Genomic DNA, 17908 nt, shown 5'->3' with positions numbered 1-17908 from the left:
GGAAAAGTGGGAGCTTTCACTTCTCTTAACCTATTACATTTTTTATCATGTTCACGTTAAAACTTCTCTCCTCTAGTCATTGTAATGAATTGTAGACAAATCTTTCAATTAATTCAGCACATTTTTAAGAGTTAAATAAATTGAGAGTATCCAATAAAGCACATTCATGTTAGTCAAGAATGTCAAATTTATAAATAAACATAGTCAAAAAAACTTCTCACTTCTGCCCTAAAAACTTTATTTGCTATCTAACTAGCAAATGTTGGAAAGCATGGGTTTCTTTCTTTCTTTGCAAATTTACTAAGAATTTATTTTTCTTTTCTAAAATAGACTGTGGTGCCAGTTGGCATCACATCAGTATGTTGCCTTGCCTACTGGGAAACTGGTTTCAGGAAAAAGACCAGGTTCCCAGGCTCTGGGAAATCAAGGGTTGAACCAAAGTTGAGAGATTACTCGGCCATAGAAAAGGAAATACTGTTATGTGGTATCTCTTAAGAATCATTTTTATTGGATAATTACTGGGAAATAACAGGAATAGCACATTTTTAAAAACCTGCCTGCCACCCTATAGTTAAATCCAAGAAACAAGGAAAAAAAAAATCCAACAAAGGCTGCAGTGAAATAGAGCAAACGAGAAAACAAAAACAAAACTGCAGACAGTATGTACAAGATGCAGGCTATGTTTATTATATCAAATATAAATGTGGTTAATATTACCACCCTTTAAAGACAAACCTAAGGACCTGACACGGTCCGTGTTTCAGTAAACACGCCTTCTTCAGGGGTCCAGAGTTGGTAAGGTTTGAAATGAACCACAATTTGAATTGAAAATAAACAGAAACCTATATGAATGTAGAATTGATCGCGAACTGATATATTTGGCAAAAACTAGCAAACAGGTCAATTTCTGACACTGGTAACTCCCCCACATTTTCCTCAGTGAAGACCGAAGCAAATAATTCATTTAGGGCTCCTTTTATCAAGGCGTGCTACGGGGGTTAGCACGTCGGACATTTCATCACGCCCTAATCCCTGCGGCAAGCCAAAAAACTAACGCCTCGTCAATGGAGGCATTAGCGACTAGCACGACAGGTGGTTTAACGCGTGGTATTTCGCACGTTAAACCCCTACTGCGCCTTGATAAAAGGACCCCTTAATTTCTCCGCTATGGCCTTGTCTTCCCTGAGAGCCCCTTTTATCCCTCGGACATCTAGCGGTCCATATGATCCTCTTTCCGGCTTCTTGATTTTAATATACCTAAAAATGTTTTTACTGTATGTATTAGCTTCCAGCACAATCTTCTTTTCAAAGTCTCTCTTTGCCTTTCTTATTAGTGCCTTGCATTTGACTTGCTGTTTGCAATTATTTCCTTGTGCTGTTCACAATTATTTTCAGTTGGATCCTTCTTTCAATTTCTGAAGGATTCTCTTTTAGCTCTAATATCTTCCTTCACCTCGCTCGTTAACCATGCCAGCTGCCGTTTGATTTTCCTTCCTCCTTTTTTCAATCAAATATCAGGCAGACCCAGTTATTTCTGGTAGATTTTGGCCCAAAAGAACTCCTCTCAGGGCACACTCACATAGCTGCACCCTTCTGTATCAGCAGATGACTCCCAGCTGTCTCTAAGTGCTCTCACACACGCAGTAAACATCTCACGTCATAGCTCCTTGTACTAGCAACCATGTGGCTACTTAGAACATCCCGGTGCTTCATTCAAATGAAAAACACTCCAAACTCTGTTCCTTCAAAACTCCAAACACTTCACCAATTCTTTCAAATAATCCCCAGTACCCCACAACCACGTACACACACTCATACTTTGTTATTATTATTATTTATTATTATTTCTCAAATTTCAAATACACAAGTATCTACTTGTTTCAGTAACATGGAGATCATATAAAGAAAAATATAATAAAGGCAAACAAATAATCTTTACAGATCTGGAAAAATTATTAAACTCCTAATTAGACCACAATAAATCAAGAGGGGGAGTAAGACAAAAAGGCTAAGGAAGCCACAAGAATTTAATCATAATACAAAAAGGCCTTAGCAGTCTCCAGCAGTAAACTTAGTCCAATCCTATATTGATTGATCTTCAAATTATCTTATTGAGTTCTATAAAAGCTTTTAATTGTTCAGGAATAAAGAATCACGTGTCTTAAACCATCCAATCATATTAAACATTTACAAAGATAAATCAGTCTAAATGTAGCACCAATATTCAAAATATCCTGTCTAAGAGCAAGAAAAGATTTTCTTCGTTCTTGTGTAACCTTGGTCACATCTGGAAATTTCCAAACTTTTTGTCCATAGAACAGAGTCTGAGAATTGTGGAAATAATTTTTCATAACATTATTCAAATCCTGTTGAAAAATAAAGGAAACAACCAAGGTAGCTCTTTGAATATTTTCAATTAATGATTGCTCTAAAATAGCGATAAATGTTCCAAATCTAACTTCTGAAGTTCTGAAAACTGAGAAGATTGTAATATATTTTCATCCTGGGAATTTTTCTTAGGCACTTTCAAATAAAACACCTTATTTATAGGTGGAATCATTTTAAAAGAAAACAAGAGAACCTCCATTAACCCCCTCTTTTACTAAGCTGCGCTAGCGTTTTTAGCACATGCAAAAAATTAGCGCACGCTAATCCTGCACTACCGGCTAGAACTAATGCCAGCTCAATGCTGGCGTTAGCGTCTAGCGCGTGTGGCAATTCTGCGCACGCTATACGTGCGCTAAAACTGCTATCACAGTTTAGTAAAAGGAGCCCTAAAAGTTTTCTAACTGTTCTATCTTCCTTCTTAATGATGTTTGATCTTTAACCACAGCACTTTGGTGATCTTGAATAGATACAATATCAGATTGAAACTGTTGATATTTAGCAGAGGAGTCCATTTTAAAGTCCTCTACATTTTTAGTTAGCAAATCCATTGTAGAAATCAAAGTTGTTACCTCGGTCAAAGATTTCTCCACTACTGTCATCAAATCAATAATTGTTTTAATAGAGAATCAAGAGTAATCACCATAGAAACTTTAGAGACTCCCATTCTCGAGTCTCCTGGTGTTTTTCCTGTGGGGAATCGCCTTCACTCAGAGCCTCAAACTGCTGCATGTCAGCTGGTGTAAGTTGCTCTGGCAATGAACCCACGCCTGAGCTGAGTCGGTCCAGCGGATGACCACTAGGATGGTCGCTGGACTCAAGAGTCTCTCATACGAAGAAAGACTGGGCAAACTGCAGCTCTATACCCTAGAGGAGCGCAGGGAAAGGGGTGACATGATTGAGACATTCAAGTACGTCACAGGTCGTGTAGAGGTGGAAAACGATATATTCTTTCCCAAGGGACCCTCGGTCACAAGGGGGCACCCGCTCAAACTCAGAGGAGGGAAATTTAGTGGTGACATCAGGAAGTATTTCTTCACAGAAAGGGTGATAGATTACTGGAACAAACTTCCGGTGCAGGTGATCAGGGCCACCAGTGTGCTCGACTTTAAGAATAAATGGGACATCCATGTGGGATCCCTATGACGGTCGAGTTAAGGAACTAAGTCATTAGCACTCAGACTTAATAGGGTGGGTAAATGGAGTGGGCAGACTTGAAGGGCTGTAGCCCTTTTCTGCCGTCATCTTTCTATGTTTCTATGATGTTGGGCATGGTGGTTGGACTGGTAGCAGGGAAGAAATAGTAACATCAAATCCCAAAAATGTAGCCTCTCCTTCAGGCCACAAAAAAGCAGGGCTCTCACCTCTTGTTTGTGCCGCTGGGTCCCTGGCAAAATATCTCTCCAATCTCTGTTGAACTAGAGAGGAAGTGCAGTCTAGTGAGGAAGTGCCCCGCACAGTCCCTTTTCTCTTAGTATGTAGTAGTGTTGCCTGATTCAGGAAAAAAAATTTCGATTCAGCTGAATCGATTTTTTTGATTCGATTCGATTTTCCTGCCCAATTGGGTGTTTTTTTTCAAACATCCTGGTGGGTTTATTTTATAGCTTCTTCATACCCTTTTGCTTCTCCTAACCACACTGGCGCTGTGGTGTAAACAAACAAAAAAGATTTTTCCTCTCTGTTAAATCCTAGCTCACGTATGTGGTCTAACAAAAGCTCTGGCAGGATACATGTTTCAAATCTAACATATTGTAATCACAAAACAGAAAATAAAATTATTTTTTCTACCTTTTGTTGTCTGGTCATTGTTCAAATCTTGTTGGTCCCAGGCTCTGGTTGTCTTCTGATATTTTGCTTGCCAGGGTCTCCTTCTTTCTCCATGCTAACCATCCATCTGCCATCTCTGTCCTCCCCTTCTGTTTCCCTTCCATCCCCTGGAGGTCTGGCATCTTTCCTTTTTTTCATCTCCATCTACAGATCCACCTTTTCTCAACTACCTTTTCATCCAGCATCTCTCCCTTTCTGTAACTTTCATCCCTAAATCCCAATGTCTACCATCTCTCTCCCTCTCCTCTGTTTTTAGACCCCTTATTTCTTCCCCCCAAAGTCCGGCATATGCATGTCTCTTTGAACCCCCCCTTCCCTCCCTCTGTGTACTTCTACACCAGGGCCCCCTCCCCTGAACGTCTGCACCCCCCTGAAGGCCTGCGTATTCAATTTACCTAATTTCAGCAGCCTGCCCTGCAGAAGATCGCTGGCTCTAGCAATCTTTGCAAGCTGCCATACATCGTCCGACTTGTCTTCTCTCTGCCGCAGTCCTGACCCTCCTCTGACGTCAGAGAAGGGGTAGGACCGTGGCAGAGAGAAGACAACTCGGATGACGTATGGCAGCTTGCAAAGATCGCTAGAGCCAGTGATCTTCTGCAGGGCTGACTGCTGAAATTAGGTAAATTGATGCGGGGAAGCCGGAAACCAGCGGGGAAGCCACTTCCCCGCTCGCCCTCTAAAGCAGGAGTGGCAAGCCAGCAAGAGGCAGCGCTGCTGCTCCTGCTTTAGGGGTGAGGGCGGAGGGTCAGTCAACGAATCAGGAGGCCGATTTTTTGTTGTGGTAAATTGTTTCGAATTGTGAATCTGGCAGCCCAATTATCAGCTTCCCCAGCCCAATTCTAATTTTCCCCAACCCCCCTGCCTGATTCTCAGCTTCCCCAGCCCGATTCTCAGCTTCCCCAGCCCCCTGCCTGAATCTCAGTTTCCCCAGCCCGATTCAAATTTCCACAATCCCCCTGCTCGATTCTCAGTTTCCCCAGCCCCCTGCCCGATTCTTAGCTTCCCAAGCCTCCCTGCCCGATTCTCAGCTTCCCCAGCCCCCCTTCCAGATTCTCAGCTTCCCCAGCCTCCCTGCCCGATTCTCAGCTTCCCCAGCCCGATTCTTAGCTTCCCCATCCCGATTCTCAGCTTCCCCAGCCTCCCTGCCTGATTCTCAGCTTCCCCAGTCTTCCTGCCTGATTCTTAGCTTCCCCAGCCCAATTCTTAGCTTCCCCAGCCCCCCTGCCCGATTCTCAGCTTCCCCAGCCTCTCTGCCCAATTCTCAGCTTCCCCAGCCCACCTGCCTGATTCTCAAACTTATACTGGAAATCGCGTGGAGGAGAGGAGAAATGTTTTCGCGGCGCAAAGGAGAGAGCCAAGTCCTTCTGATGTAACTTCCGGTCTCACAAAACTGGAAGTTATTTTAGATGGGGACAACTCTGGCGGGTGGCAGTGGCAGAGGGAAAGCATGAACGCTGTGAATGGGTCTTGAATCGGTGAGGTCGATTTTTTGCCAAACCAAATTGATTCGAATCGATTCACCTGAAGTGAATTGGTGAATTGATTCGAATCGTGAATTGGGCAGCACTAGTATGCAGCATAACAAAACTTGATCGTGGCAAACAATTGCAAGAAAATTACATCTCAGCAGAGAGGAGACACAGAGCTCCCTGGGTACATGCCGCCATCTTGGCTACTCCCCTCCACACACTCATACTTTAAAAAAAAATTAAACTGTCAATCCCACTATGCATGGACATCCTAGGCATGTGCATGCCTATCTCTGCAGCATTTCATGCCTGCTAAGCTGTCTGCATGCTCACCCCACTGAGAATAATAAGCAGAAGTTTGTGCATGTGCCAAAGCCAGCCTGACTTGCCTTCCTGGTACACAGCACAGAAAAGTGGCTGGGTCGTATCCATGCTCTACCTCCTTTCCTGCATTTCCTAGTTTGTGGCTGGACCTGGGGCAAAGCCCTGATTGCTTGCTTTCTTCCCCGGCAGTCCTCTGCCTGCCCTCACACAGTGCCTTCCACTGCCAGAGTCCTGTCCTGCTAAACAGGATCCAACAGCAGCAGCCTCCTTGTCCTCACTCAATATGTGATTAAGATAAGCAAACAGCGCCTGATTCTATAAGATGCGCCTAGGATAGGTGCCAATAGGCAATTACATTGCAGATGTCTAGCAATGCCTAACTTAATTCTGCACAGATCTAAATGGTTTTCAATTGGTTTATATGGTGAGGTGATTGACCATGCCATTAAAAACCAATTAAAAACATATTTTTTTTTCAGTTCAAAAGCTTTATTGAGTTTATTAAGAAATAAAAAGCATACAACAAGGTTGTGTATGGAATACCTCATGGCGCCTAGAGATGCTTAAGCCGAGGTGCCCCGCGACACCTAATGATGCCTACCTGAAAAGCAGCATGGTTAGGGGTGGAGCATAAGCATGATTGACTTAGGTGTCACTAGGTATTTGTGGTAGGTGGTGGTAAATTAGACCAGGTAGCAACTGTCCTAATATACCGTCACTTACTACTATGATGCCTAGCAATGCCTAAGTCCTCTTAGGTGCCACTAGGCATGATTCTATAAATGGCACCATACAGTTGATTGACAACCGTGCCAACCAGTTAGGTGCTGCTAGGAGCCATTTATAGAATCAGACCGAAAGTGTGTGTGTATGGGGGGGGGAGGCTTTCACCTGCTTACATGGTCATTGTTGTGATGACTCTGAGACTGGGTCCTGCATATCAGAATCCTGTATCCTAAGTTCTAAATCCACCAATCAGGTGTCATCTTAATGATAACCATGGCTCTCCTGGTCACCCAAAAGCTGCATCTACTGGCTGCAGAATCCTGAACCCAAGTAAACTGAGGCATGGAATATCCCATTCAGGAAGCTTCTATATGTACTTAAGAGTACCTGATTACTATTCAGTGCTTTGGGTGAATTTCTTTATGAAAATTAAGTTAAGAAAAATAAATAAATAAATATGGACATGCACAGAACTGCTGCTGAGCCACTGGCTTGACCTAGTTATCCAAAGAGCAGCAGGTGTTATTTGGATAAGTTCCCTATCTAGACCCTATCCAGGAATTTTCAACTACACTATTCATCAGATTCTGTATAGGTCACCCGAAGTTGGGTATGCAATTTTGGCCATGGATCACAGACCCACATGTAAACTATGTAATTACCTAATTAGGTGATAATCAATTATTAGCGTTAACAAGCCCTTAATTGTAGTAGTCAGGAGTTAGGCCCCCTCCCATCCTGACATGACGGCAGATAAAGGCCAAATGGCCCATCTAGTCTGCCCATCCACAGTAACCATTATCTCTTTCTCTCTCCAAGAGATCCCACGTGCCTATCCCAGGCCCTCTTGAATTCAGACACAGTCTCTGTCTCCACCACCTCTTCCAGGAGACTGTTCCATGCATCTACCACCCTTTCCGTAAAGTATTTCCTCAGATTACTCTGGAGCCTATCACCTCTTAACTTCATCCTATGCCCTCTCATTGCAGAGTTTCCTTTCAAATGAAAGAGACTCGACTCATACATATTTATATTATGTGGGTATTTAAATGTCTATCAAATCTCCTCTCTCTTGCCTTTCCTCTAAAGTATACAGATTGAGATCTATAAGTCTGTCCCCATACGCCTTATCACGAAGACCACACACCATTTTAGTAGCCTTCCTCTGGACCGACTCCATCCTTTTTAAATCTTTTTGAAGGTGCGGCCTCCAGAATTGTACACAATGTTTTAAATGAGGTCTCACCAGAGTCTTATACAGAGGCATCAATACCTCCTTTTTTCTACTGGCCATACCTCTCCCTATGCAACCTAGCATCCTTCTAGCTTTCACAATCACCTTTTCAACCTGTTTGGCCACCTTAAGATCATCATATACAATCATACCCAAGTCCCACTCTTCCGTCATGCACATAAGTTCTTCACTCCTAAACTGTACCATTCCCTATGATTTTTGCAGCCCAAATGCATGCACCTTGCATTTCTTAGCATTAAATTTTAGCTGCCAAATGCGCTATAAACAGAATTTGGGGGTAAGTGCAAATTTATAGAATTAGGGGGAAAGGGTTTTTTTAAAACTTGTTTTTGTTTGCTAATGATATGGCATATGACATTTCCTAAGACTTTGCAAATGACAGCCAATCTCTATACTCCAGCTATTTATACTATACCATAATTATGCTTTTCATTATCTGTGTAATGCTGTCTAGGGCTCATGGAAGCATCAGCACAGCAATCCTTTGATTTCTATGTGGTTGTATCATCTAAACCAGTGTTTCCAAACCATGTCCTGGAGGACCACCAGCCAGTCAGGTTTTTGGGATAACCCTAATGAATATGCATGAGAGAGATTTGCATAGAATGGAGGTGAAAGGCATGCAAATCTGCTCCATGGATATTCATTAGGGCTATCCTGAAAACCTGACTGGCTGGTGGTCCTCCAGGACAAGGTTGGGAACCACTGATCTAAACAAGCAACAAAAACTTTGGACATTAGTGTCACCTTTCTTTAAGGCTGATGTAAAGATCAGAGTTGAAAAGGAGGCTTATAATTAATTTTTATTTGCACTTTCCAAAATCCTTGGCCAGTATCTGGAGATAGTTGTTGCCATAGTCTTTGATTTGGTTTTTTTTTTTTTTAAATGCTGCAGAAACAGATATGTGGTCAGGCTCTCTCCCTTGAACTTTTACTCCTAGGTACAAAAGTTTTGCACACATTAGGGGCTCCTTTTATTAAGCCACGTTAGGGCTTTAATGCGCGGAATAGCGTGTGCTACATTGCCGCGCGCGCTAGACCTTAGTTCTAGAAGTGTATGTGTGGTAATTTCCTGTGTGCGCTAAAAACGCTAGCACACCTTAGTAAAAGGAGTCCTAGAAGTTTGTAGTACAGAAGCCTTGTTTTAAGTGCCAGCTGGATTATCTAGACATATTATGTTTTCCTATGCTGCTACTGCTTTTACTCACCCTGATCTGCACATAAACTTCATTTCTTTTTCTTACTTTTTTTTTGCATGCCAAATATCTTGTTGATAAATGGAGCCTTCACTCCAATATAGAAACACCTTTTTAAGAGTACTGCACACACAAATAAATAAATAAATAAATATCTATAATAATAAAACCCTAGCGCGCGCATGCGCTGTTACACGATCGTGAATTCTGGTGGTGTGAGGTGTACTTCTGTGTCACTCCTCACGGCGCCTGCGCTAGCTGGAGGCGCGTGTTCCAGGGACTCCTCCCTCCCGCTGCCGCTGCTCTTCAAAGCGGCCTGCTGAGGTTCGCCAGCCGCTCTCCACCTTCCCGACATGGTGCTGAAGGAGTCGGGGTTGCCGCTGCCGCCACACTCGGTCTTCCTGCAGCCCCGCCCACCGCCATGAAGGAGAAGATCTGGGCTGAGAGGTGAACGATGCAGCCTCAGCTCCAGTTCGAGGAATGGAGGGAGGGTAAGAATGGAAGGGGGGGTGGAAACGGAATGGGGCCATGGGACAGGCAGGCATTGCACAACAGGGGGAGAGGGAAAGGGGTGTACTGGGGGGCAGAAAACAATCATGCTTTGTTCTGGGAGGGGAGGGGGAGACAGAAGGGGGCCACGGAGAGATAGGCAGGCATGGTGCAACAGAGAAATATAGGTAGGCAGGGGGGCAGGGAGAGACACAGAGAGAATGACAGAAAGATAGACAGACAGCGAGTATTTATTTTTATTAGCATGTCTTTTTGGCACTTTTTTTTTTTAGTTCAATAATTTTTATTAAAAATTTGTATATAATACAACACAATACAATAAAACTTGAATCAAATGTATATATAAAAGATAATGAAGAAACATTACAATACAACAAATAACAATACACATTAATGCTATCATAGATACAATAGTAAAGACCGTTTGGATGTACACCTCGCTAAACAAATCCCTTTTTGGCATTCTAAGGTCTTTGTGCCTCAATTCAAAAGAACTGACATTTACTTACACAAATCCTGTGATATTAATAATTTCCTCAGTCATGTAAGGAAAAAGAAAAATCTGTACATTGCAACACTACTGGCATAAATCTTTATCTTATATATGTGATATCAATTCAGGCAGAAGGAGCTTGAGCAAGGTACATAGGAATATGCAAGCAGAAAAACAGGAAATGAAAAATATATACTTTTTTACATCAGTGCATTTATATATCTTCATCTCTCTCTATATATATATTTATATAGTACAACTTGTAAAAATATATTCAGCTACACAATAGCTAATGCCATCTTGATTGTTCTGTTCTAGAATTCTTGGATACGGTTCTCTGTTTGTACTGTTCCCCAGAGCCAAAGTCGGAAGAATCATGATAGTCAGAGAATTCACGAGGTAATGGAAACTCCTCAGTGGGTGGATGAGTCTTGTGCCCAAACACTTTCTCTTGAAGCTCAGCAATGTCGTTCCTAAGGTCTGCCATCATTAAAAGGAGGAAGTCAAAGGAACCTGGTGGACCCTGCAGAGCAAACCAACAAGGTTCAGTCAAAAAGCCCCTCAACAAGCATGAATTGTTCCTTTTTGGGCAAGGACGGAGACTGGGGTGGGGCCTGGCCCTTTCCTCCTGCCCTTTTTTTTTCTGCATTCTACTGGAATATTGGAACCAGGATTTGGGATTGTGAATTTTATCCATAAAGACCCACCCAGTAATTTTTACGCTTATTTTAGTAAGGGAAAGGGAATGGGTCTTGATAAACTGCCTTTCTGTAGTTACAATCAAAGTGGTTTACATACTGTATAAAGGTATTTATTTTGTACCTGGGGCAATGAAAATTTATGTGACTTGCCTAGAGTCACAATGAGCTGCAGTGGGAATCAAACCCAGTTCTCCAGGTTCTCAGGCTGCTACACTAACCACTAGGCTACTCTTCCATTCCCCTGCCAATCATTGCAAACTGACTGGTAGACAATAGGTACCCCCCAAATACAAATTAATGTCATGCATATTCATTGTGTTAATCCTGAAACTCTACCTAGCCAAATCTGTCTCCACTGGCAGAATTTACCTCCAATGAAAACAGTGATCTTCAAACTATACACATTGATTTAATGGAATAACCATCCACAGGGAAAGTGGGTATAAATCTATGCAGGGAAGGGGAGGGGCTTTTCCAAGGACAGTTTTTAAAGTGAAAGTATACTGATACTTTTAGAAAACTGGGGCAAATAAAAGTACCCTTGAACTATGCAATGATACATGAATATATGAAAACTGTCTGGCAAATAATTCTAAACAGTTTACCCATATTTTTTAATAATCAAAAAAAGAAAAAGAAACGTACTGTATAATAGTTCACCAGAGAGACCACACTCACACTTAGTCTAAGATCAATAAACACAGAAGTTAAATCATAAAAGTGAGTTGAAAAAAGATGGAGAAAAACCGGCCTCATCCAGTCATTGCCATGACCGAAGTCCACAAAATGTTTTTGGAGAGAGCAACATAAAATTAATTACAGTGAATCTATTCCCCTGAAGTAGTCCTATGAAGGGCGAAACAGAAGTTCTTTCTGTCGGGAACGAGAACCTCAGGAAAGGAGTTCTACCATTGGAGATATTAGATGAGAAATATATGACTAAATGGAAGCGATCTTTAAGATAAGTTACGCTATCTCCTTTACTAGTAGTAGATAAGTTAAACTGAAATGAACTTCACGTTTGTAGTTGTAGCTATCTCAATTGTTTTGCACAGATTTGAACACTGATTCACATAATTTATTTAACAGAAGAAAAAGAAGATTTTTTGAAAAACTATTTATATAATGAAATTAAAGATTGAGTGCGAGTAAATCTTCATATATTTGTACGGAGTTTTTTCGGACCAGTGATGAAACGTGAGGCTTAGGGTACCGTTCAGTCCCGGCCAAACATGGATGAGGCCCGTTTTTCTCCATCTCTTTTCAACTCACTTTTATGATTTAAATTCTGTTTATTGATCTTAGACTAAGTGTGAGGGTGGTCTCTCTGGTGAACTCTTATACAGTACGTTTCTTTTTACTTTTTTTGATTATTAATATTTATACGACTGTACCCAATTTTTAGTAGTTATTTACCCATATTTTTTGTCAAATAGATCACCATCATTAGTGTTCCATGAGATGAAAAGCTATAAGGCAGGGGGCTTCATTAATTTTTAAGCTGGGGCCACTTTGGATTCTGATGAACTGAAGGAGAGCCACTGAATATCTTCCCACGCAGGACCACAACAATGCTGACCAGTGTGTCAATGATATCCATCCCCACCAGCCCACCTTCAAACTTCATTGAGGGGCAGGGGAGGTTATCCTTAAGGTTGTTAGCATTTCCAAATGCATTCTCCTTTATCTATTGAGAAATACCTTCTCCTTCAAGCATGTGATTCTCCCCCCCCCCACCCCAACTTTCCACTTCCCCATTCTGTCCTGAGCCTGAAGCAGAATAGCAGAACTGCCCCCTCCACCTGAAAGACAATGGGGGCCACCTTAGAGGTCTCCAAGGGCTGCCATTGGTCCCCAGGCCTTAAGTTGAAGAACACTGCTTTAGGGAGTAAATTTCAGCCGGTGACAGCTGAATTAAGCTTGGATATTCAGTACCAGCACCTACCTGGGTGCCAGCACTGAGTATCTGGGTATAAGGTGGCCACTGAGAGTTTCCAGGTGCCTTCAGTATTCAACAGGAATGCCTGAAAAACCACCCAGTTAATTAGGACAGACATTTGTTGTCCTAAGTTATGTTATATGTTGACTTATATCTTGCAAACAGCAATACATCATTATGGTGTCTGACCTAGTGGTCCAATAAACAATATCTAATAAAAATATATAGCCCCACTAGTGAGTGGTACCGCTCCTAATTTATTATTATTCTCCAAAGCAGGCTTAACAGTATTTCTAGAATGTTGCCAGAGATTAGGGGCTCCTTTTACGAAGGCGCGTTAGGGCCTTAACACGCAGAATAGTGCGCGCTAAAATGACGCGCGTGCTAGCCGTTACCGCCTCCTCTTGAGCAGGCGGTAGTTTTTTGGCTAGCGCGTGCTAAAAATGCTAGCACACCTTCATAAAAGGAGCCCTAGATCTTTTTTTTATAATTACTAGTTTTATAAAAATTAATTAGTTTTTAATTTTAACTATTAATTTAAGGGGACAAAAGCCTTTGAATACAGAGCCTATTGCAAAGTTGATCCATGTCAAATGACTCAGCAAAAATGCCGATTTTGGCTCATACATACAGTCATTGGCAAAAACCCCTTTTATTTATTTATTTTTTAAATTTATTATTATTATTATTATTTTTTTTTAATTCTTTATTCATTTTCCAAATTTACAATAAGTGTAACAATATATCCAAATTAACAATAAATATAACACTTAATAATCATCAATGGTACAAATGATATGCTCTTATCTCCCACCCTTCCCGCCCTCTCTTATCATATAATCAAAACCTTATACAATAATTAATAATTAATTTACCCTCCCCTCCCCCCTCATAATTTATATTCTTTTACAACTTGTTAAACAACAATTAAATAGAAATAAACAATTGAAATAGGAAACAAATAAATCAAATTATGAAATAATTCCACATTAGTAACTAAAATCATAGTCCACAATATGAGGAGAGAGAATCCATCACCTCCAAGGGAAGTTGGTTTTCAGGGAATAATTCAAAATTAAATCACATTACAGAAGTGGACGCAAGCCAGACATAAGAAATTTCTGGCTTATCGTCAGAGTGTTTTGACTATAGGAGCAACTTTTCAGTTACGTTTTCCTTGTAAATGTTGCATTACTTATCAGAATAATAGATATATTTTTTATGTATAAGCAATTTCACCCTCCCTTGTCTCAGGGTTAAAGCTACGAAAGAGCACTGCCTTAGCACACATTCGTGTGTGTTATTATCCAGTACATGCTAACATGTATTATTTACCACATCCCATCTTATGCAATGAGGCCTACTTACTAATAATGCATTAATACAGTGAGCATACAGGGCTAGGCAACCACAGTCCTCAAGGGCCACAACTCAATCAGTTTTTCAAGATTTCCACAATGAATTTACATAAGATTTATTTATTTTAAAAATTTATATACCGTTTAAACTTAAATGGTTTACATATTCTTACATACATAATTCAATAAGACAAATAAAATCAAACAAACATTAACATTGATTTGCTGGTGTTGCTTACATTGTATGCAAATAGATCTCATGCATATTCATTATGGAAATCTTGAAAACTCAACTGGGTTGTGGTTCTCAAAGACCATGGTTGCCCACCCTTGCCTTAGATTAGGGGTGTCAAAGTCCCTCCTCGAGGGCCGCAATCCAGTCGGGTTTTCAGGATTTCCCCAATGAATATGCATGAGATCTATTAGCATGCAATGAAAGCAGTGCATGCAAATAGATCTCATGCATATTTATTGAGGAAATCCTGACAGCCCGGCTGGATTGCGGTCCTCGAGGAGGGACTTTGACATCCCTGCCTTAGATTGCGAACTCTTTGGGGCATAAAATATTTATTTTACCTAATATGCAACACAGCTAGGACTTGAAAAGTCAGGTATTTAAATTAAATTCAAATATTTCACCCCAAAAGAGGACCTGGTGGTTTGTTTTCCAAGGAAGCTCCTTTGATCTTCCTTGGAAAACAAAGTACATGTAGCTAATATTTAGGGACAAAATACGAGTATTCCTTTCCCAATTACTTATATTGGCTGGTAAAGGTAATTGAATATGTAAAGAATATGTGAAAATCAAGTAAAGGAATCAAATTCTGAAATTTATTACTACAGTCATTGCCACTAATACTTACAGGGAGACCTCTTGGACCTGGAGCTCCTCTGTCACCCTAGAAAATGTACAAATTTGATTAATTTTCCATTGTGTTTTGTCTTTATTTTATTTTTCTCTCTAAACAAAGCATATACAGTGAAAAAATCCAGAATCAGTGGCAGCTTCAATGAGCAACTTTGTAATATATGCATCTCAATTTAAATTACTAGGAGAATGTATCCTCAATAATGAGTCAGCAGCAATCACTGCAGGCAAAAAAAAATCCAGATATTCAGCAGCAGCAGCCAGCTAGTGGCTGCTACTGAATATTCAATAGATCATTGAGACAAATGGAAGGTTGGAAAAAGAATGGTAGCTTGTTTTTGAGGAATAGTCAAGAAACAGTTGCTTTAGAATAGGATGAATTAATCTAATCTATTCTTCGGTTTATATACTGGATCATCTCCCGAAGGAGCTCGAATCGGTTTACAAATAATTAGAATAGGTTATATAATAAAATATAAACTTAAAAGAAATTTAGAAAGATAAAATATATTAGTAATACAACAATTCAATTAGATGAACCTCTCACTAGTATGAAAGTACCTACAGAAAGCTATTGTTAATTATGAGTAAGAGAAATGGAAGAATCCAGATTGACTGTTCTTGATAATAATAATAATAATATAAGATCCAAAGTTGAGCAAATCCCAGAATGATGAACTCTGTTTCAGATTCTGGCAGATGTCATTAGTTGGGAACATACCCCCTCTTCTACGAAACCGCGCTAGCGGTTTCTAGCACGGGGAGCCACGCTGAATGGCCCGCGCTGCTCCTGATGCTCATAGGAACTCAATGAGCGTCGGAAGCAGTGCGGGTCATTCTGCATGGCTCTTTGTGCTTTGTCTGCGCTAAAAACCGCTAGTGCGATTTCGTAGAAGAGGGGGGATAGACTCTTTGGAAAACAGCCCAACAAAAAAGTTGCCGCACATAAGCTTTTGATGGACTCTTATGAATTAAATATCGAATGATGGGAAGTGTGTGCTCTTGAAAGCTCATGGACTACAACCACTTTTCGTGGATCGTTAAGAAGGATCACAATTTCCAAGACTTTAAGTAATATGTTGTAATGAAATAGTACCATTTCTAAGGTAGCTGAAGGTATGACACCAAAATATCTTATTGTCTTATCCACCGCCATAGGTTCTCTCATATATTATACTTGACAAATGGAAACAAATTCCAGTAGCACTGTCACAATTGCATCCAACCAATAAAAGGATTGAAATTAATATCCAGGCATACCTTGGTACCATCCTTTCCTGGAGCTCCTGGGGGTCCCTGCAAAACATGAAAATGCAGCTGAACATAGTTCATACAAAATTCTGTATATAATAAGTTAAAATATTTCTAGCATGGAATAATATTTGCTAATTAAAGTAAGAGGTTACGTGTTCTGCCCCCACTACCTACCAGAGATCCAATTCAATGCCTTCTATGTGCCTTTGAGTAACATAAATACTGCACACTGACTACATAAACTTGTTGCACAAAATCTAAAACACAGAATCAGTGCATAAACTATTCAAAATATAAGGCAGTGGTTTTCAAATGTGTCCTGGGGGAATCCCAGCCAGTCAGGTTTTCAGGATATCTGCAATGAATATTAACATAAGAACATGCCTTACTGGGTCAGACCAATGGTCCATCTAGCCCAGTAGCTCATCCTCATAGTGGCCATATTTGGTGTCAGTATCCAGAAATCCTGACTGGCTACAGTTCCCCCAGAGCAGCTATTTATATCTACTTTCATGTAAGGAAAGATTTCTATTTGTACAGGTAAGAAATGTCATGAAGAGTCATCTTTTTGTAATGTTGATTTTATGTTATGTATGTTTTATTTGGAAATCATCTAGATATAGAAGGTATATAATTTTTAAAAATAAATACAGTAACTATAAACTACAGTGGAGGTAAACTTGTGGGAAACAGTTATTTTATAATGATTAAGTCTTCATTCCGATATTATAGAGCAAGAGCAAGGTGACACAAGGCAACATGGGCTCCTTGAAAAGTTGAAGAGATGCCAGATTGAATTACTGCTTGAGATCTTACCTAATAAGTGAAGTCTGTAATCGGTTGTGCCATACATAATCTTGTTGAAATGTTGCACTTTAGTTAATGCTAATTCCAGAATGATGAGTTCCATTCCAGATTCTGTAGAATGTTAAACAGCTGGTGACAGAAACTCTTTGAAAAATCTAAAGTGGTGCAAGGCTGCAGGTGTATGGTCTTAAAATGTGCCACCTAAGAGACACCCCCCTTTGTGAACCTGTTTCTTTGTCTTCAGGTGAATTGGAGGTTGGACTAAAGGAGACATTGGATACTGTAAATGGATGGAGTTATTTGGAGAGATAGCTGGTTCTTATCTGTATTTTAATGATTGGTGTATTAAGTGGGCCTTTGGAAATTTGTTCAATCAATAAGATGCAACTATGTTTCCACTTCAGTAGGGACAAAGTAACAATGAGTCAGAGAAGGCACTAAACTATGAGAGGAAACAGACTGACTCTGTAATCTACACCAGTGTTTTTCAACCTTTCTTGGGCAAAGGCACACTTGTTTCATGAAAAAAATCACGAGGCACACCACCATTAGAAAATGTTAAAAAATTTAACTCTGTGACTATATTGACTATATATAAAGTAATTCTCTTGAATAGGAATCAAATAAACACAAAGAAAGTATTTTATAATTACTTTATTACGAAATAAAAATTATAAAATACTTTATTCAGTGCGAAACCTGGGCCTGTTTGGCTGAACACAAAGCTGATATTCTGGCTGTAATCGAAGAAAGACACACACGTAGCTCTTCGTCAACAGCTCTCAGTCTCTCTCTG

At 40.4% G+C, this 17908-nt stretch overlaps 1 protein-coding gene across 1 annotated transcript in view; it reads right to left on the bottom strand.

Annotated features, from left to right (window-relative positions):
* Positions 1–9950: 9950 nt before the first annotated feature.
* Positions 9951–17908, bottom strand: part of CCBE1 (collagen and calcium binding EGF domains 1) — a 482228-nt gene continuing 474270 nt past the window's right edge. The window contains exons 9-11 of the mRNA XM_033933500.1: positions 16312–16347; positions 15047–15082; positions 9951–10708 (exon numbers count right to left, since the gene is read on the bottom strand). Coding sequence (XP_033789391.1) covers positions 10475–10708; positions 15047–15082; positions 16312–16347 — 306 coding nt within the window. The 3' untranslated portion in view covers positions 9951–10474. The remainder of the gene's footprint in view (positions 10709–15046; positions 15083–16311; positions 16348–17908) is intronic.

This window comes from Geotrypetes seraphini, chromosome 1, assembly GCF_902459505.1.
Source record: "Geotrypetes seraphini chromosome 1, aGeoSer1.1, whole genome shotgun sequence".
Classification (NCBI taxonomy): Eukaryota; Metazoa; Chordata; class Amphibia; order Gymnophiona; family Dermophiidae; genus Geotrypetes; species Geotrypetes seraphini.
This window is presented reverse-complemented; position numbering and strand designations above follow the sequence as displayed.